The sequence below is a fragment of the Nilaparvata lugens genome, chromosome X (assembly GCF_014356525.2).
Source record: "Nilaparvata lugens isolate BPH chromosome X, ASM1435652v1, whole genome shotgun sequence".
Lineage (NCBI taxonomy): Eukaryota > Metazoa > Arthropoda > Insecta > Hemiptera > Delphacidae > Nilaparvata > Nilaparvata lugens.
This window is the reverse complement of record NC_052518.1, coordinates 47,262,514-47,284,051: the sequence shown is the minus strand read 5'-3', so window position 1 is coordinate 47,284,051 and position 21,538 is coordinate 47,262,514. Positions and strand designations below refer to the sequence as shown.

At 33.0% G+C, this 21,538-nt stretch overlaps 1 protein-coding gene across 2 annotated transcripts in view; it reads left to right on the top strand.

The window, feature by feature from the left end:
- The window catches only part of LOC111053334 (plexin-B-like), a 170,810-nt gene extending 149,537 nt beyond the window's left edge, over positions 1-21,273 (top strand). For both annotated transcript variants that reach the window (XM_039441246.1, XM_039441245.1), the window contains exons 20-22: positions 12,774-13,119; positions 15,913-16,267; positions 17,074-21,273. In XM_039441246.1, the coding sequence (XP_039297180.1) occupies positions 12,774-13,119; positions 15,913-16,267; positions 17,074-17,181 (809 nt within the window). In that variant the 3' untranslated portion in view covers positions 17,182-21,273. The remainder of the gene's footprint in view (positions 1-12,773; positions 13,120-15,912; positions 16,268-17,073) is intronic.
- The last annotated feature ends 265 nt before the right edge of the window (positions 21,274-21,538 follow it).

Below are 21,538 nucleotides of genomic sequence, written 5' to 3'. Positions count from 1 at the left end.
TAGCTCCAGCCAGTACAATTACCCTGTCATTTAAATCTAAGTCGTTTGTAATTCAGCAATATCATGTGTGACCTTGCTGAAGTTAGCACCGGTCTTGCCACTACAGTTACTTCGAAACCATCGTCACAGAGATCGTTATTTAAATCCCAACCTAGGTCTCTACCATGACTATCAGCCATTACCAACACTCTTTTATTTTTTTCGACTTTCGTAGTTTTACGTTTCTAGGTATGTCCCCCACCTTTTTAATAAAATTCTTCTTTGTAGTTTTGGTTTGATTATTACCTATCTCATTCTGTGCTATATTGTAGTCACTTTCCGTAAATTGTGAAAGAGTTTTCCGTAACAGTTACATTAGTGTGTGATGCCCCGCAATTAGAAACGGTGTCGCCCGGAGAATAGAAACACTTGAGATCTTGTATTTCTATTTCCAGGGTTTTTTCCCCCTTTCAGACAATTATTTTCAGCCTCCAACACTTCGATGCTAATTCTCATCTGATCTATAGTGGATTACTCTCCATCAACCTTTTATCTATGTCGATGGAGTGATCCACAACATCACTCCATTGTTGCTTCAGTGTGGCCATATTCTCGATTAATTTACTATTCTCACTTCTCAGCAATTCAATAACTTCATCGCGCTCGTCGATTGAAAATCTAAATCAGAATTAGATGGTAATTTCGAAAATTCCGGTGTGCTACATGAGTTTGTATTGTTAAATATTTTAAGGATAGCAGATAAGATATCAGCTGTATTATTAAGATAATTATTTATGGATCTCTCAAGTACTGCATCATTGTCAGGAGATTTGCTAGTTGAATCGTTTAGAGATAATGAACTATCTTCCATAGCGCTGCGTGAGGTGTTAGGTGGATGATTATGCTTGCAGGTTGGAGTGGACTCAAGAGAATATGCTTGGTCAGTTTTTATTGAAATTTTGCATTCCTTTTTTAAACATCGCCAAATTATGTAACCCTGGGATGAAGTTCTATCTTTCCTAAATTTATATCCATTGAGAATCACCGCAGGATTACCCTTACTAGTTATGGCCTCTTGCAACTTCATCGCGGAGTAACTCCCTAAAATATCTACTAATAATATCAATTTAATTATTATTATCACTAATTTGAATGCTATTGTTTTGAGCTACTTTTATTTAGTTATGTAGAAAGCAGTTAATTTAGAATGAAATCGGAAAATAATTTGATTTATCTATTTTTAGCCTATCAAAAATTATAATTTTATAGAAAAAACCTGAAGAATTGACGTGAAAAATTGGGTTTACGTTCGTTCGATCAATTTGAACCTTAAAAACAAAAATGTTCAGAAAAGTTTTTAGGTTTTGTGGAAGAAGAAGAAAAGAGGATTTTGTGAAGAGAAGGTGGCAAGGAATATAAGGAATAATAAAATACAAGGATAATCTACAGACCGGGAGAGGTTGAATTAGTCGCTCAAAAACAGATAGACACAACTAAAAAACCCGAAAATGTTCAAAATCTACGGCATATAACAATTCAATGAAAAATTAGAAAATCTATTCAAGTTCCTAGAGAGAGTGGCTTGTGTTGAATTCGCGTGTGCCCCGTCCCACCCGGGCCAAAGGCGAATGTCACAGGGTGCAGTGTTTACAGATATTACACGGCAACCTGCTCATTCAACAATCCACTATACAGTATACAGTCAAAATTATACGAACTGAAGTTGCAGCTTTTAGCTGATCAGACAGATATCTGTAGATAGTTAAGAAAACCAAAGCAGGAAAGTGGAAGAAGGAAGTCAGGGGTTCAGGATTGACAAGCAAAAAGCAACTATAAGCTCTATTATGAACTATTTATTATTATTCAATTCGTTTCGAATTATTATAGTCTTTGTTACAGATATTATAGAAAAACAATATTATGAAGCTCAACTTATCAAAAGGGAAAATTATGGAAATGTTGTTTAACCACAGTTATTACTAATTTTGTTTTTTTTATAACAGGAATGTTTAGAAGAGTAAAATTATTTAGCAAAAGACAAATTTATGGAATGCACAGTGTTCTAGAAATAATTTGACGTTACGGTACTTAATTTATGATTAGAGAATTGAAATGCTGTAAGAAAAAAAGGATTCGAAAATTGATGCTCAATTGAAGAGAAACTGTTATCTTTAGTGTTCACACCAATATCAATCGGAACCAACGATTCTTATCAAGACGATAAAGGCACATCCGAAAAACAAAACCAGTGATAAAGTAATATTATACTGAAAGGTAAATTTAAAAACTCCCTATCGGTCAACCTGTCTTCGAAAATCCCGTCACTCACTCAAGAATCTAACCTCCAACTCCAATTAAGCTACTCCAGAAGGACATACAATAGAATACTTACAGTTTCCAGGATCAAAATATGCAAGTACACAACCAAGTAACACCTGAATAAAAACACCACTACTCTTTTGGAGACATAAAGATTACATTTTATCGAAAGTAAACACCATTTATTGTAGCACAATTTCACTACCAGCTTCTCACTGCAGGCAGGTCTGCCAACTCCAACTGATTGAAATGACCTCCTAAATACCAATTCATCCAGTACCTCCTAAATACCTATTTAGGAGGTCCTGATTTATCGCGGAAAAATTGATTGGGTACTGCTACTTCAATCAGTGCTATTCCTGGGAATATTACATTACTAGCCGACAGGCTCGCTTCACTCGCCATATCCGTTTAGCCAATATCCGTTTAGTCTGGACCCCCGACTGGATCGTCCTAACATATGATAAAAATATGACATAACATTTCAAATTTGGTAGGTATGCTCCACAGAGTTCCATGATGATTTTGTAATTAAAAATTCGCAATTGCATTTCTTTTGTTATTCCAAATTCTCCAATAACTCTTCTGTTAATTATTTATTAACATATAATTATATGAAAGATTTTGAATATTGACATTAATAACTAGAGCTTACACATAATAATTGTCATAAACCATGGGTTTTGACAGCTCCTCAAGCACATCAAAATTCAAATTTATTTTCCTTTTTAATTTTCAATGATAAAATCAGGATCACTAGAAAGCCAAATTGCGCTGACTGAATGAAAAATCGCAGAGCTTCAGAGTGGTGGAACTTTCCAGTCTCCCCACAGGCCGGAATTTTTATATTAGATTTTCCCACTTTTTCCACTCTTTCGAGTTAGTCTCTTTTGTGGCGCTCCTCCGAACACCCAAAAGACTCTGACTGGCCAGGACCTGGACCTTCCTCTAGACCTCACCTTCCAGCCAAAGCTGACGAGATGGTCATCATAAAGGGTATGGGTATCGTACTCAATTAATTATTCATCTTTTTAGTAGTTATAAAATTATAATGTCATGTTGTTTTTCTTTCTTATAGGAATTTAAAAATAATAAATAAAATGTAGAGTATTTCAACTAAGAGGAAAATCCTCATAATCTTAAATAAATAATTATCAGAAATTAATCAAATTGAAATAAATAGAAACTCCTTTTTATATAACATAAATAACGACTTGTTCGATAATAATCTGTTTTCCTTTTCTTCATAGCCTAAATTATATAACTTTTTAAACTATACATTTCCAACTCAAACATACATAAACCAATAAATATTGTATTTCTTAGAATGATTTCTTCTTTTTATTTCTTTAAAATATCTGCTCTACCATCTTCAGCTATGTATCTCTTTGTAACTCTTCTTCCCATCTGGGAAGTGGTGGAGCCCCTAATATTTACAAAAAATTATAACTTGGTTACAAATGGTGATACATATCAATTGTTTTCTTTTAACGAAATGCAATTGTAAAAGCTTACTGACTTATACGTCATATAATATTAAAATTCATATTCATAATCATATTATGATGACTGCTACAATAGATTTAAATATAAATATTTCGATACATTTGTCTTTTCAAGTTTTCTTCAATTTTTAAATGAGAAAGTAAGATTTTTAAAGACACAGAGAAATTTTAAGACTTTCAAGATACAGAGTATTAAATACAGACTTTTGATGTTTAAAAATGCATATAGAACTTTGATAAACAGAAAATAGACGATAAATAAATGAATGAATTTATTTCTAGTTAAAAAATATCATAACATCCAGTAGAAATTAATTCATTAAGAAAGATATAGTAATAGTAACTCTATAATATTATAAAGTATAGAATTGGCTTACACACATATGGGATGGGAAATTCGCGAATGAGGCATTCGCGTGAGAACTACTCAACTGATTCACTTGAAATTTTGTACGATGATTCTTGATTTACTGTGGAAGATTATATTTTATGCCTACCTACATCATGTTTGTTAATTAATGAGTAATAAAAACAAATTTATTTATTCTGTGATATCTGTAAGTATATTATGTGGGATGAAAGAGCCAATCGAATCGTTTTATTATTGATTGTCAATATTTACAATTGAATATGTTCAATATCAAAACCTAAATTCAATCTGAACCACTATTCAGTGCTTTAAAAATACCCTTGCGGAGTATGGTTTAACTGCTGGTATTATTTATATTTATGATTATAATTATTCTATGAGTCTAGTTCAAGCAGCATAATTATTCAAGGTTTATTGGTGATAATAAACTGGGCTTCTGTATATGGCACAAAAAAACTGAAATCCATTCGAAGACAAAAATTTAGATTCTATCATTTTAGATTATTTTGGATTATATTTATTATGTATTCCAACGCTGGTGAACAGTGAGTAAATAAACTAACTGTTGTAGCTTATAATATTGTTTACTTATTATTAAATAGTATAATAATATATAAAAATAATATTGTTTAATTATTATTCTAGAAGAATCGCAAAGCGTAGATTTGTAGAGAGAAGAATAAAAAGAATTTGATTTATGTAGGTACTGAAATTCCAATTTCCAATACAGTTTATCAATATAGATGTAATAACGACATGATAGTCATTATTCAATAACATTCCTAATTAGCCAGATATAATCGATTATATCTGTATAATCAGTATTTACTCACTGTTCACCAGCGTTGGAACACATAATAAATATAAGCTCTTGTCCTATAATGAAAGTTGTTCTATAAAAAAAATTATTTATTTATGTCAAGTGAATAGTAAGGGAGAGTAGGTGAACAAGAGTGTGAGAGAGAAGTACTGTATAGACGTGTGTGCTTGTGTGAGAAAGAAGGAATGTATAGGATTGATTGAAAGATACATTGACAGAGCATCAGGTACGCGCGCGCGCGCGCGGAATTATTATTTTTTCCTTATAATATTACTATTGTGTATGGTGTACTATGAGAGAGAACGAGGGAGAGTGAATGTCGAGAGAGAATGATTGTACTGAGCGAGCGGTGGGAGGGGAGCACGTGTGTGAGAAAGAGGGAATGTATATGATTGAGAGGAAGAAACTTTGACAGAGCAGAGTCTTCTATGAGAGAGAATGAGTGAGAGTGAGGTTTGAGCATGGTGTCGAGAGAGAAAAAGGGTATCGAGCAAGCGGGGGGAGCGGAGTTGTGGGGAGAGAAATACCCCTCAATGACGTCATTGTTTCGATAGGATAGGTGTGACGTCATTCATGGGCGTTCTGTACATAGTGGGCGATCTCCGCATACGACACCGGAATACCATTATTTTAGATTTTTCCAAGTTGACCACAAGATTCCAGGTCGTACAGTAATCTTCCAGTTGTTCTATCATTTTCTGTAGAGATATTCTATTGGTAGCCAGGAGAACAATGTCGTCCGCATAGGTGAGTAGTTTGATACGTTTTTGTGAATCCAGCCTGGAAGACTTTCAATTTCTTGTTTTTCTCAACCCAATCAGTCAGTCTCTCCAGAAGTAGCCCTGCGTACACTTTACCAATAGTATTTCCAAAAGATATACCTCTGTAGTTTGATACCTCACATCGCCTTTCTTGAAAATAGGAATATCACTGATTTCTTACAACCCTCTCGTACATCACCCAAACTGAAGATGCAGTTATACACTTCAAGCAGTTTTTCAAGGAAAATTCCAGGCACATTCTTGAAGAATTCATCAGCCACCCTATCTTCTTTTGGAGCCTTATTATCTTTTGCACCTTTCAACACTAGAAAGTTCTGTCATACTGAAATTTCTATGAAGCTCCTCATCCAAGATATATGGGTCTGCGCTGGAGATCCTATCACCACAGTTTAGCGGATTCAGCAACTCCTCAAAGTGAATCTTTCATCTCTTATTTGATATACTGCCATCAATGATCAATTTCTTGCTGATGAAAAGTCTTACCAGTTTCCAAAATTCTTTTGCATTTATCACCTCTGAGATTTCCTGAGTTGTACTCCTCCAATACTGACTTTTTTATCCAAGCAGGGCGACTTATAAAGTTTGTTTTGTTCTCTGTATTGCCTTCTCCACTGAATTACTTACTTACTTACTTATCCTGGCGCTACAGCCCTATGTGGGCTTTGGCCTCCTCCACAATCCGCCTCCAAGCTTCTCTATCTCCTGCCTTTTCTTTCCATCCTCTCACTCCAATTACTCTCAAGTCTCTTTCCACATCCTGCATCCATCGTGCCCTAGGTCTCCCTCTTCTTCTCACAGCCTCCAACTTCTCATAGAGCATCGTTCTTGGCATTCTTTTCTCCGGCATTCTTTCGACGTGTCCAAGCCAATCTATCCTTCTCGCCTTACGCTATACGGAGAATATTTTTACCTTGCAGGATTTCTTCAATTTCAGGATTCTTTCTGATTCTCCACGCACCATTCTCCTGCACTGGACCATATATTTTCCTAACCAGCTTCCTCTCAAAGACCATCAGTGCTTTAGCATCTTCTTGTAGTACTGTCCATGCTTCGCTACCATATGTGACAACCGGTCTTATTATAGTCCTGTATATTTTCATTTTAGTGTTCCTGGTTAGTAATTTGTTATTGTCAAAATATGCTCGATTGCCCAGCATTATCCTGCGCTTGATTTCCGAGGATATTCTGTTAATGCTATTGGTTATTGATCTCAGTGCCCAGGTACGTGAAGGTTTTAACTTTTTCGAATACTCTTTCTCCAATTTTGACAGTTTCTTGCTCTCTCACTCCTCTAGGGCTCATTTCCAGGTACTTAGTCTTTCCTTCATTTATTTCCAGACCTGTTACCTTAGCCTCATCTCTAATCTGCAAGAATGCTTCTTCCAGCGAACGCATGCTTCTCGAGATTATGACAACATCATCTGCATTTGCTAAAACTTGTGTCATTCTGTTCGTGATGTTGCCTCTCTTGTCAATGCATTTCATTGCTTTCTGGAGGACTATGTTGAAGAGCAAGGCTGATAGTACATCTCCTTGTCTTACGCCGTCATTGATACTGAATTCCTTACTCACTCTTCCTTCACTCAACACCGTACCTTTTGTGTCATTCATGGTCAATTTCATCAGCCCTATTAGTTTTCTTGGAAATCCGTACATCTCTAGAGCATCCAGCACCTTACTTCTCCTCACCCTATCAAAGGCCTGCTTGAAATCGATGAATAGCATATGTAAATTGGTATTGTGCTCATAGAACTTTTCCATTATTTGTCTGAGGGTAAATATGTGCCCATGCCAGGTCGAAATCCACACTGATACTCATCTACTATGCCTTCTGCTAGACTGCTAATTCTTACTGTCAGGATGCGTGAAAATATTTTATAAGCTATGTCCAACAAAGTTATTCCTCGATAATTATCGCAAAGCAACTTGTCACCTTTTTTAAAAATTGTGCATATCAGACCCTTCTTCCAATCCTTTGGTATTTGTTCTGTTCTCCATATCAGCGTTATTATCCTGTGCAGACACTTTATCAATGCTTCTCCACTATATTTCCACATTTCTGCAGTGACATTATCCTCTCCAGCTGCCTTCCCATTTTTCAACTTACTCACGGCTTCTTTTATGTCATCAAGACTTGGTTCTGCTACCTTCAGGTCAACCGTATGATACTTTGACGACCATTGTTCTATGTTTCGTGGATCTCCAGTACTTGGGCATATGTTTTCAAAGTGTTCAGCCCATCTTTCGATTTTCCTCCACTATCACATTACCAGCTTTATCTCTGCATGCTCGTACTTTTGGGCTGAAATCCTAAGCTCACAACTTTTTGTGATTTGTAGAACTTTCTAGTCTCATTCAAAGAATTTAGTTCTTCCAAATTTTTGAACTTACTTTCCATGTGTTCTCGTTTTGCATTTTCTTATAATTCGATTAGCTATTCTCCTTTTTTCTCTACTTCTTTCCACATTTTGACGGGTTTCCCTAGATTATCTCAAATCAATCAACATTTTTATTCATGATACAAACAATTGAGGGTCCTGCCAAACCCAAAGGTTTTTCGGCGGGTGCCCAGTTACAAAAAAAATACGAGTTACAAAGATAAATAAACTTGGACAAAATAAATATTACACTTCAAAGATTTTAAAAGTATGAGATGAAAGAAAAAAATACAAATTGCACAAAGAAAATAAGAAATATACATCAGATTTTGATAGAGAATTAATAGAAAAGAGAAAATAACGAAAATTTATTAGAATGAAATAGAAAGGAAAAGGGAAAAATTGTTTTACACAACAGTAATAATACATTTTTATCGTTGAGGCAGGTGGCAGCAATAAAAGGAAAATTGTAAAACTTCAGCAAGCAAAAATTGAAAAATTGTAATACTGTAAACATGCTGTCATTTATTCAACTTTACATTTCTTAAATTATGTGTACGTTTGTAATATTATTATTATTAAAAATTATCAATTTATTATTATAAATTGATTGTGCTGCTATTATTGAGATACATTACATCCTTCTTAGAGTAGTTACGAATATTTGGAGGAAGTCTGTTAAATAAGAAGGAAATTACATAATGTAGGGATATTTTACCATAAATATTGAATCTGGGTACTACATATATTGACAGAGATCTCTTTTCTGTATAGGGCTACTTTTATAGAAATAGAAAGAAAAATAAAAATCTTAGTACCCTTTTTGGAATATTTAATCACAACATGTTTCGGACATTGATGGCATTTTCAAGTGATATGAAAATAAATAAAAATAAAAATCATATTTAAATATTTCAAAAAGGGTACTAAGATTTTTATTTTCCTTTCTATTGACAGAGATCTTAAATTGTAGGGTTAGGCAGAAGTCTATAGTATAAAATTGTCTTTGTGGAGTATTACAATTTTGTAAAGGTAGAAATGTTTGGGCGATAAGGTATGATAGAATATTTGTGAGCTATGTGGGTTGTATGGAACAATATTATTAACATCAAGAACTCTAGTAGTTATACATTTCAATGTTCTCAATTGTATTCGTTCAACTCTAGATAAAAGATAATTGGCTGCACTTCCCCATGATTCAATGCCATATTATAATTATTGGTTCCATCAAGGACTTATAAATGAGTTACAAGCAGTCAGGGGTGATATTTTTATGCTAATAAAATATTTTTATGCAAATAGAAGACTTTTGCGTTAAGCGCTTGAAGTTTTTTTGAAATGTAGTCTATGTGAGGACACCTGTGTAGCCTGAGATGGCTACTATCGATTATAATGCCAAGGTAACGGGTACTATTTACTAAAGTAAGAGACGGAGAAGTGCAGATCTGAGAAGCATTCGCATGAAGGCAATGACAGTCGTGGCTTGATACAGTTGGATTTACGTTGCATCTTAGATGTGGAGATTTAAAGTGCATTCGTACAGTTTTTTCCTTTTGATTATGAGATTTCTGTCATGGGACCATTTCAGAATTCTGTTGTAATCAAACTGTATTTATTGCTCAGCCACTTTTAAATTCTTATGTCCAACAATCAGAGCTGTATCGTCAGCATACATTAATACTTCTCCATGTCTGATTACTTTGGAAATTGAATTTACATGGATATTGTACAAAATGGGACCTAAAATGCTTCCCTGCGCAACCCCAAAATCGTCACATTTATATAATCCACTGTGATTGCCCCCAAGGTTGACCATAAAGTGTCTTATCACTCAGATAGCTCTCAAACAATTTCAATACATTGCCAGTAATTCCAATATTTAGTAATCCTTCTAGAAGTATCCTATGATCAAGTGTATCAAATGCTTTAGAATAATCTATGAATAGCGCAGGAACATGATATTAGTCATTCAGGAGAGTATTTATTTTATGTGTAAAATTTACTAGAAGTGACTCTTTTTTGGAATTTTGGCATTTTTCTGTTTGGAATCCATATTGATAATTAGAAATAGCTAGAGCTTCTTGCTGCAGGGATCCATCTACATTCAAACTCTGGAAAACACTCTTCAAATTATATATAATTCAATAACATCATCCTGCTATATTATAGGCTAGGACGCTAATTTCGACTGCGTCCAGCCAAGGCATTGCTGATTGCTAGTTCTTCTTTGATGGTCCAGCTTTAGCGCTAGAATGGAAAAACTCTCGAATATTGGGCGTATTATTTAGCTCTTTATTCTTCCTCCTTCTCTCCTTTTCTTTTCTTGCCACTGTTTCCTCAGAATAAGGTTCAGCAGTCCGTGACGGAGGCGACAATCCTGTTTGTCCTCCCTCACTCTCCGAGACTAAATTCCACTCATTTCTCTCCATCATATTCTTCACTTGCTCATCTCCGAAAAACTTTCCGACCACCACAATACCAACTCCTTTAATTCTTGAATTCTTACCGCACCTTTTCAATTTCCTACTAATATCTCTCAAATCCGCCAACTTATTTCTAGTCTCTCTGTCAAAGTCGTGTGAGACATATATCCTTCTTCCTTTCAAAGCTTTTGCATTGGCAAGTACACGGGTCTTTTTATTATTGGTGACGAATGTTACAAGTATGGGGCGAATGTTACAAGTATTTGCGGCCCGGCCTACACGGCACACTCCATCCAGATCAGCCTCACCTATATCAACATCAACCTTCTTCACCTTATTACATAAATCCATTATAACAATTGGAACATTCTCCCCATTTACTTCATCAACACCAAAAAATATCAAGTTATTCCTTCTTTTACACGTCTCGGTTGCTACTTTGAGCTTATTAACTCCCATTCTCAGCTTAGCATTTTCCTCCTCCAATATAACAATTCTCCTGCCTTGATCCTCTACCTCGGATTTGATGGTCAATGCACTGATTTCTTCGCGAATAATAGCAGTCAGAGTCTCAATCATATCTCTATGTATATTGCCACACATTTCCAACATTTCTTCCTTATTCATCCTTTAGATGTGATTGATGCAATATAAACTGACAGTAGAGTCTCTCTAAAGGAAATTTAAAACGGAATTTCAAAGAAATCGCTGAGTATTGAACTGTAACGGAAGAGAAAAAAGGCTAAATATATATTCAACAAGAATAAGAAATCAGTCTCTTATCATTGAAGGTTGAAAACAATGTTTTGAAGATTGGAGATTGAAGATGTCGTTGTTGTGAGTTGATTAATCTCGGAATTTTGCTGGTGGTTGTGATTGTGATAAGGGATGGTGATTGCCGCTTCTTAACTGTCAGCTGAGAGTCGTCGATTCAGCACCGTAGCAATCTAGCACGAGACAGCCACATTCCATTTGTTCAGTTCAAAAATAAGTTTGTTTACAACGATCGGGAAGAAAGTATGTTTATGTTAGTGTTTTTAGTTGTAGTAAGATCACAGCTGATTTAGAATATCACTGTTCATGAATATTACGCGGTGAGCAACAAGCAGACGACAAATATGTGACGTCAGGGCTATGACAAGTCCTGTGCAGTAGTGCTTTTAGTGATAAAGAGCCGGTAAAAATACCGTAACTTGCTTGTACAGTGGTCCAGTATGAATAGAGGTTATCACACAGAGTTAGTTCAAAATTCAAACACAAACCTCACGCTCGAAAACTTCTGGAAACAGCACAGCAAGCACAATCCAACAATTGAAAATCACAATCACAAGAACTTTACGTAAGTAATATACTTTAGAAAATTAGGAAATTAAGTAGAGAGAAAGCCCACACTTCATGAACTTGCACTTCAGGCCGTCCCAATAAATTATATTAGATTAAAAAGATGATGTTTGTCAAGTTCCGTTCAATCTGATAGAATTCATAAGGACAGCAAAAAATCGTACGTCCAAAAATCAATGTGTGTGTAACTGGCTTTAGAGTTCTATCTGTTGAAGTGTATTACCATACTCTATAATACTTCGTCCCAAGTTCAATATTTAAATTTCTTCTTGCTATCTCCTACTAAGTGTTTTTTCAAATTTTTCGTATGGCCCCAACACCTTTGATCCATCTGAAAACAGCCGCGTCAGACCGACAAAGTTCTTACTGTTGAATTATTTCAAATATTCATTGAATTGTTATTAATAGTAATAATGTTCCAGCATTTGGTTAACTGTAATTCCTAATAAAATTTTCTAACCGACAAAGTTCCTCAATGCCATATAATATAATTTATTACATAATATCACCCTATATATATATATATATATATATATATATATATATATATATTATATATATATATATATATCACATATTATCATATAAAGATGTAAAGAAATAAGATAATTATTCTTTTCAATTATTCAATGAATTGAAATAATGTTGAGCGAAAAACCGGATAAATTGCTGTCAACTATGCTGAAGACTTCTGTTACTTCACATATTGACAACATGTAGAAGTAATTTCGATGAGAGCTACTGTCCAACAATTGTTTGCCAGTCAGTTAATCGAACCCGTGCCTCCTGGTTGCCGGACAGGTATGCTAACCTATTACACCAAACTCAGAATGTGTGATTGGTTTGTCTGTTACAGGCACTGGCACCTATTTGAGCAACTCACTATCGCCCATCATGGCAACGAATGGAGACATCGAGTCAGGCTCGAATGTGCACGTGTACCACCTGGTCAAACCACCCGACGACCACTCCTACAAGTCGACCGAGCATACTCACAAAGCCATACCAGAAATATTCCTGACACGGCTGCTGTCGACCAAGGGCACCATACAGAAGTTTGTTGACGATTTCTTCACAACAATTCTGACAGCTAATGAAGAACTGCCACCTGCTGTCAAGTGGCTGTTCGACTTGTTCGATGAGTCGGCGCGCAGACACAACATTGTCGACCCAGAAGTTATTCATGCTTGGAAATCAAATAGGTAAGTGCTCAAGCAGACACTCTTTACCGATAAGAGACTGCATGGTGAGTGAATAATATTAGGTTAAAGGCTATTGTTAATTTATTATTAATTGAGTTATTTCAACACAGGGGAGTAGCTAATGTGAAGTTAGGTTTATATTAATTGAAAATTAACAAAACTATATAACATATAGTTATCATAAAACAAACAGATTATAATGATAAAGTAGAGAAATTCATTAGAGATAACAAATTTGAAAATTTAACAAAAGATCCAACTCTTGAATATAGTAAAAATATTAATAATATCATATCTAAATGTAAATCAATCTCCAGAGCAGAACAATTCAAAATGAAGATGATAAATCCTTTATCTCCAATGTTTAGAGGCCAACCAAAAGTACATAAGGTTGGAATACCAATAAGGCCAGTAGTAAATTATCGTAATGCTCCTGCATATAAAGTTTGCTAATATTTGAATAAAATAACACCTCAAAAGACAATAATGAGAGAAAACCATAGCATAAAAAACACACATCAAAAAATTGAAGACATAAAAATTCCAACTGATGCTATTTTCCTATCATTTGATGTAACCAATATGTACACTAGTATTCCAATAGATGAAGCAATTAGAATTCTGAAACAAAATTTGATAGATAATAATATAAATAATGATCTAATAGCATTGACAACAATATGTGTAGATCAAAATTATTTCAAATTCAATGAGAAAAATTACAAACAAAAGGAAGGTTTAGCAATGGGCTCTCCTTTATCAGGTTATCTTGCTAACATATATATGAACAATTTGGAAAATTCTAAAATAATGAATGATAATAATCCTCTAAAGTAAAATATTATTTATTGACACAGATATGTTGATGATATAATATGTTTGTATAATAATGAAGATAAAACACATGAAGATTTTGAATTATATTTAAATTCAATATCACCTTCTATAAAATTTATGATGGAAGCTCAAGAACGTGAAATAAATTTTCTTGATTTATCAAATAGTATGAAAGATAACAAACATGATTTTTAGCATTTATAGAAATCCTACACATACAGATTGTATAATTCCTAGAGATTGAAATCATCCTTGGCAACAAAAAATTTCAACTTTCAATTCAATGATATATAGGCTAATAAATATTCCCATGTCAAAAGATAATTACAGAAAAGAGAAGAAAATAATAAAATACATGGCAATAACAAATGGATATAATACCAAAACTATTGATAGAATGATTTACAAACAAAAAGAAAAAGTAATACAGAATAGAACTCAAAATAATCAAGGAAATGTAGGAAATAAAGAATATTTTGAATTGAATTACTGCCTTTATTTTCGTAGAGAGCGAAGTTAGGGCGCAGTCGGCCTTCTCTTACACTTAACTCTCTATTACAAGATAACAATACAAAAAATACAAATAATATGATAAAGAAAAAAAATCCAAACAATATGAAAAAACAAACAATATCTACTTATTTAAAATAATAACAAATTTTAAATGAATTTAATCTTTCAATTTTATAATATAATTTTAATTTTTAAACCCCATTCATTTGTGTTCCATATAACACAATATTTAATAAAGCTATAAGAAAAATCTTTACAAAAAATAAATTCATTTTAGGTTATAGGACAACAAATAATGCATTCGAACTGATGAAAAAGAAATCAAATTCAAATGTACAGCAAGATAATTTTAACAAATCTGAAATCTATGAACTTAAATGTAGTGATTGCGACAAATTCTATATCGTATAAACGGGTAGAAATTTCCATATCAGGTAGAACATATCCAAGCACTAAAATCTAAAAATTATACACAAAAGTCGGCATTTGCTGAACACTTGATAAATTCAGGCCATAATTTTACAGATATAATTTCCAGTATGAAAATACTAAATTATGGTAATAAAAGTGGAAAACTGAATGTTAAAGAAGAATTTCATATTTATAAAGCAGCAAAATTAAACAGAGATAAAATAATAAACTTAATCCAATTAGACACCAATAACCCCATTTTTGATAGAATCATGCGAATTTAAAACCACAATATTTATAGTTCTAGTTCATAAAATCATATGAATACACTAACATATGATCAAAATAAGAATCTTCCAGCAGTATTTATTTATTTACTTCTTATCACTTGAAAATGACATCAATGTCCGAAACATGTTGTGATTAAATAATTCATAAAGGGTACTGAGATTTCTATTTTTCTTTCTATTTTTATGTAATGAAGTATGAGATAATCTTATGAGAGATGAGTAAGTTGGATTATAGTTCAAGTTATATGATATTAGGTATGAGAAATAAACTATTGGGACTATGTGAATTGGGATGGATAATAGTGAAGTGATTGTTGACTGTTAAGTGATTGACCATTGATATGACCTCCCTCTACACATCCATCCCTCATTCTCAAAGCCTGAAATCCCTCGAAATATTCACACACAACATAACAAAACTACAGCTAAATCAGCTCTAATGAAAGACTAGCTAACAGTTGCCCTCTCCAACTATCTAACAACTTGCTCTCTAGCTGTCTTTAGCTGACACTTGTATTTGGCATTCAACACTCAGTTGCCAGCTTAGAAGTTTGGGGACCTAAAATTTATCCAAGTATTACGACTATCTTCTCAAACTTTCTGTTGCGTCCTTAATGTTATTTTAGAGACGAGAATTGGAGTGAAAGAGGAAAACTGTTATACATCCTTGATGTATTTATTGAGAATTTTTTATCTGTTGCCATTGCATTGATGACATCCTATTACTTTGTTATTTTTGCAGCCTGCCGTTGCGGTTCTGGGTGAATTTCATCAAGAATCCGGACTTCATCTTCGACATAAACAAGACAACAGAAGTGGACTCGTGCCTGTCAGTGATAGCACAGACATTCATGGACGCTTGTTCGACATCAGACCACCGTCTCGGCAAGGACTCGCCCTCTAACAAGCTGCTCTTTGCCAAGGACATTCCACACTACCGCCAGATGGTCAGTCGCTTCTATTGCGACGTCGCAATGCTGCCGCAAATCACCGACCAGGAGCTCAGCTCTGCTATGCATCAGTTATCCACTGACCACTTCCATTCGGTCTCCGCCTTGAAGGAACTCTACATCTACGTCAACAAGTACAGTCAACAAGTAAGCCAATAACTATTATCCAATAATACATAAATATTAAAGCCACTAGTATGAATGTACTAGTCTTAAAGGTGGCCAGTTAGTATGTACTATTATCTAATGATACACCAATTATAGTATTTTTATAATATGCCAATACACTATATTATGTGGCTTTACACATACATCAACTTGCAAGCGGCAAATACTATAATTCAAAAAAACATTCAAATTCAATTCAAAATTTATTTATTTTGCACATCAATACAAAATCTATGACAAAAAATAATTGTTTGTTTACATAATTTTACCTTATGTATAATTACAAAAATAACTTAATAACAGTGTATCAGTTAACAGTGTATTTCAATTCCTTTTCAAAGAAAAGCTCTTCAAAAATCGATTCCATATCTTTTTATTATAAAATAACAAGTTGTAAAGTCTGGAATAACTTTTCAATATACAATCAAGATATACAGCAAACAAACATTTCAAAAATGTTAACAAAACTTGCTTGATTGAAGATCCCTCTGTGGACATGCAACTCCTATCTAGTGGGAAAATTCAGAACTTAATGTGAGGTGATCTTTGTACAGTAAAATTCAACTGTACAGTGTTGTTTTTCTCTGTATATCTATTCTCTGGTAGTAATTACCAGCTTTTATTCTCTTGGCCTATAGTGGCACTTATAATAGACGTTGTGGTATAGAAATAATCATAATTATATATAGCATAGAGCGATCTATCTCTATCTATTACCTGTATATTGATGTAGGTACAAAACAATTGCTACCTCATTTTGCTAATATACTTGAATGTGTTCACAGATAGTGGAATCGCTGGAAAGTGATCCTATCTGCCAAAAGCTGCACTTGGCCCATAAGCTGGAGAACGTGGCTTGCACACTGGAGGGGGAAGAGACTTCGACTTGCTGACATTGCCAGTTGCTGCCCTTAAGCCCTCAAGCCTCAAGCCCTCTGAAGCCCGACTGTGATATTGTTGCACAACTGTGATTTAGTCAGCAGTGTATGGAGAAAATACAGCAACATTGTTCATATTATATATATATATATATATATATATATATATATATATATATATATATATATATATAATATCGGTTATAATGACGATGTGATACTATCATCATCATTATAATCATTAGAAATTAATACGAATGAATTACCATTCAATATTATGTATAATATTTATTTTATGTTGGAGCACTATTTCCTAATATGAGTGCCTCGAATATTGAAAACTATGGAGAATATTGGAACTTTTTCAATTGTATGATATATACATTTAAATGAATTACACTTTGTGTGTGTACATATATTACTAATAATTTCGTGAGTTGGAACGTAAGGGCATACTATTGATATATTTTTAACAATCTCCAGTAGAAAAAACCAATGCGATTTTTATTTTAACTATCTCTAAATTTCCTATTGTACTATTGATAACATCTTGACATTCCATAGTGTAGTAGTATTCAACAGTAGTTTTAAATTGAAACTTTATTCCATCCAGATTTTAGAACTTTTCCGTAAGTTCAAATCAACTTGAGATGTGATCTATTCAGGGATTAACATGTTTAATTACTTCTGTTTTCAAAACTATTGAGCTATGAAAAGCTAAAACTGACGTACAATATTGATTTTTCCAGGAAAGAGTATATTCCTTATCACCCACGCACAAGCCCAGGGCTCATGTGGGCATCAAAACATCAATCTACTGTAAAGTAATCTCATTGTGATTTTATTTTCATAACTCAAGCAGTAGGATTAATTTGTTGATTTTAGATTGAGTAGATATAGTCTTTTTATAGAAAGGAGAGACACAAAAATATCATGAAGTTGCGCTTGTGTGCGTCTAAAATATAAAAGCTGTCAAGTTTTTTTGGACTTGTACCAGTCCACAATGCTTTCATTCTTACTGAATCATGTACTGCAATTATCCAGTTTAAATCATACCGGGAATGACAAATTGCAAAAGAAGAAAAAAAACGTTTCTGCCTCAATAATTAGCCTCATTTTAATGTGATGCATTTCCTGTGATGTTCTCCTCTGTTGTAACTTGCGTTTCGTGTCAAATGAAACATATTTTTCATTTTCCATAATCCACCACAGTTCAACTGAATCTTATCAACTTTCAAGGATATCTTTAATCCTTACCTTCCTGTATAGCCTTGTTGATTTGCATTCTTTCAAGTTTGAGGCGAATATATTCCCGTTTCCACGCCTGGATTACTCAGCTTCAAATTTTTTTCTCTATAAAAATATATCAATAGTAATTTATTATTATTATTCTCTGGTTTGCAGGTCCAAATTCAATGTACATTTTTGTGAGCAAAAATTGATAATTTCAGAAAAAAAATTCAAGAGTAACATGTGTAGCGTTTTTGTATATTTTCTTAGCCATTTTATCTATTTCGTGAAGTAATAATTGAAGAAAATGTGCCAAGGATAATGTTGTAATTGTTATCATAACGTAATTTCAATTTTTAAATGGCTCTTGTGTAAAATGGATACATTTTACCTCTTTGAAACTACCTTTACAGTAGCTTTTAGTTCACGAACTGATTTTAACTATTGTGTAAGTTTTACAACATTTTAATAGCATTTAGAAGTTTTTTTTATGTACTTAAAAATCAATGCAACAGGTGTATAATCTCGAAAAAAATTGAGTCCTACTTTGAATTGTTGCTATAAATTTCTTGAGCACCTTTAATACGTACAGTACAGTACCTTTTGGCTGATATAATGTGTGAAATTATGAATCTCTGATCACATATGTAAGGAACCGATTTTTTATTTGGTGCTAATAAATCACATAGGAAAACCTAATCCTCAACGGAATTCCATGGGAATCCCTTGTTCATACCGGCGATTGAATTTCATTGACTGGGATGAATCAGAATTAGAACTAGCAGGTCAAATTAAATTGAATTACAATCAAATTATCAAATTAAGTATTATATTCATAAGTAATATTCAAATAGAGTGTACTATAATTTCATACAATAGAAAAGTATATTTTATGACGAGAAATGTAAAATACATCATGATATAATATTGTCATCATCAAGTAGCCTATCACTCGTGAACTAAGTAATCAATTACATCTTTCATTTTCCATTTCAAATCTAAGCTTGTGATTCTATTATAGTTCTTACAAGTTAGTAAGACACATTAACTCGTATTGAATTAATAGACCACCAATTGATCCAATTTCAATTTTACAACTATAGAATGCCTATAATAATGCGCAATCAAACTCATAGTATACTATTTTTGCGCTTTAGAAAATGTTATGGTTTTAATAAGTATCAAGTTGTACATCGAATAGGTTTATTGGCATCAAGGCAGACATTCCTTCGGACATAAATAACTTTACCTCCGAATTCAATTAACAGTTTTAGTGAAGCATTCCCTCCAGGCTGGTGCGCTTATAGAAGGTTCTAACTATTCAAAAAGACTTTGTTTGTATTGGATTTTTTTAACATAATTATTTCAATAAAAGCAAGTAGTATGTATTCGAAATTAGTACTCTATTATAAATTACAGTCAACTTATTTCGTTAGTGTTGGGATAATTGAGAATCTCTCATTGGAAAGACTCAAGATAAATATTATGTTTGATGTCTATCACTGATAGTAAAATTAAGATTTTTTACCTCTATCGAATCTCGTAGATACTTTGTATAGTTCATTGTATTTATACTATTCATTCATTCAGATCAATTTATTACTCGATGACGAAATAATTTAGAACATTGATGTGCTTTATAACAGTTGTCAGTGGTACTTAGCATTTTATATTGAGCTTTATCCTCACAAGTACCAGTGAAGTTTGTTTTTTATATAAACATTTAATTGTGCTAAGTAAACCTAGCTCTAGTACAAAGTGTAGAACAAAGTTTAAAGAAGATGGAACTGAAGCAGCCGTCTTAAATTTTTATTCTGCTTTTTCAAGTGTGTAATACAGTTTATAATTGATACATTGTTTTGGTTATTCTATTGACGCATATTGTTAGGGGAATTCTGTTTGATTCCCATCCAACATTATAAATGAACCATAATTGGTTCATAAATCTATTTCATAGTCTGACTGATTACAATATAGGAGATAGGGAGATATAGTTTATAAATGTATAGTTTGAATGATTTCTTACGAGAATCATAATATTTTTTTGTTCGAAGTAGTCGTCAAATTAATTTAATCTGCTACTCAAAGTCACTGATTTCACATCAAGTGCCATGTAGTACTACATCTAAACTAGTAATTTATTATGTACACTTTCTCTTCTCTCTCTCTCTCTCTCCTTGCTATTAATTGATCTTATCTCTATTAATAATACCTCAATTGAATTAGTTTACAATTACTAGAATGTTTAATAGGCCTAGCGACTTTTTTAATATTTTACTGTAGACGGCTGGCTTTCTTTTCTCTATTAAAAAAAATGCTGAAATTGACAGCAAGCAGTAAATTTTCTTGAAAATTCGATACGTTTTGTTTAAATTTTGTAACTATACAATGTATATCAAGAACGTTTTATGCTTTAACTAATTTTATATATAGTGTTTATCTTCTTTTACGCTTACTATAGTTCTTGAAAGTTTGACATTTTTTTGTTGAATGGTTTTTAGTTCTATTGTAGTATAATACAATTTAATTATTTGTTAATGCGATGACTTAGGTTTTCAGATGCCCAGGCATGACAAATGACGAGTTCTAAGGACATGTATGCTATTATTTGTATTTGTCATGGCTTGGGTTCCTTTATGATTTGCATCACTTGTGGTTGGAGACGTTTAGAAATTTGGAAAACTCTGATTTTTTGTATATTAATTCATATATAGTTATTTAGACGTATTGATTGATGTGTGATTCAACTTGAAATTGTAAAAATAGTCTTTTCTGTTCTTTTTAGATATTTCATTTTACATAATGTTACATTTTATAAATGCAGATATTAGAAGAGTCGCATAACAATATTGATATAAATGAATTGTTTTGTATAAAGTTGAGCTTTTTCTTGAACTTTCCTTTCACCCATAGAGACAAGGCATTCTTTGTTCATTTTTTACTGTATATTTTAAAATAATTTTCAAAAGAACTTTTTATTTCAAGCATGAAATTTGATGCCAAATTAATTGTAACCGATCGGTTACCTTATTGTAATAAAAATCTGTTTTAGATTTAAAGTTACAAAATTTCAAATTATCACAGATTTAAACCAATGGAGTTGGCAGTTAACAAATTTTATTACTGTCTCATTCAAATACTT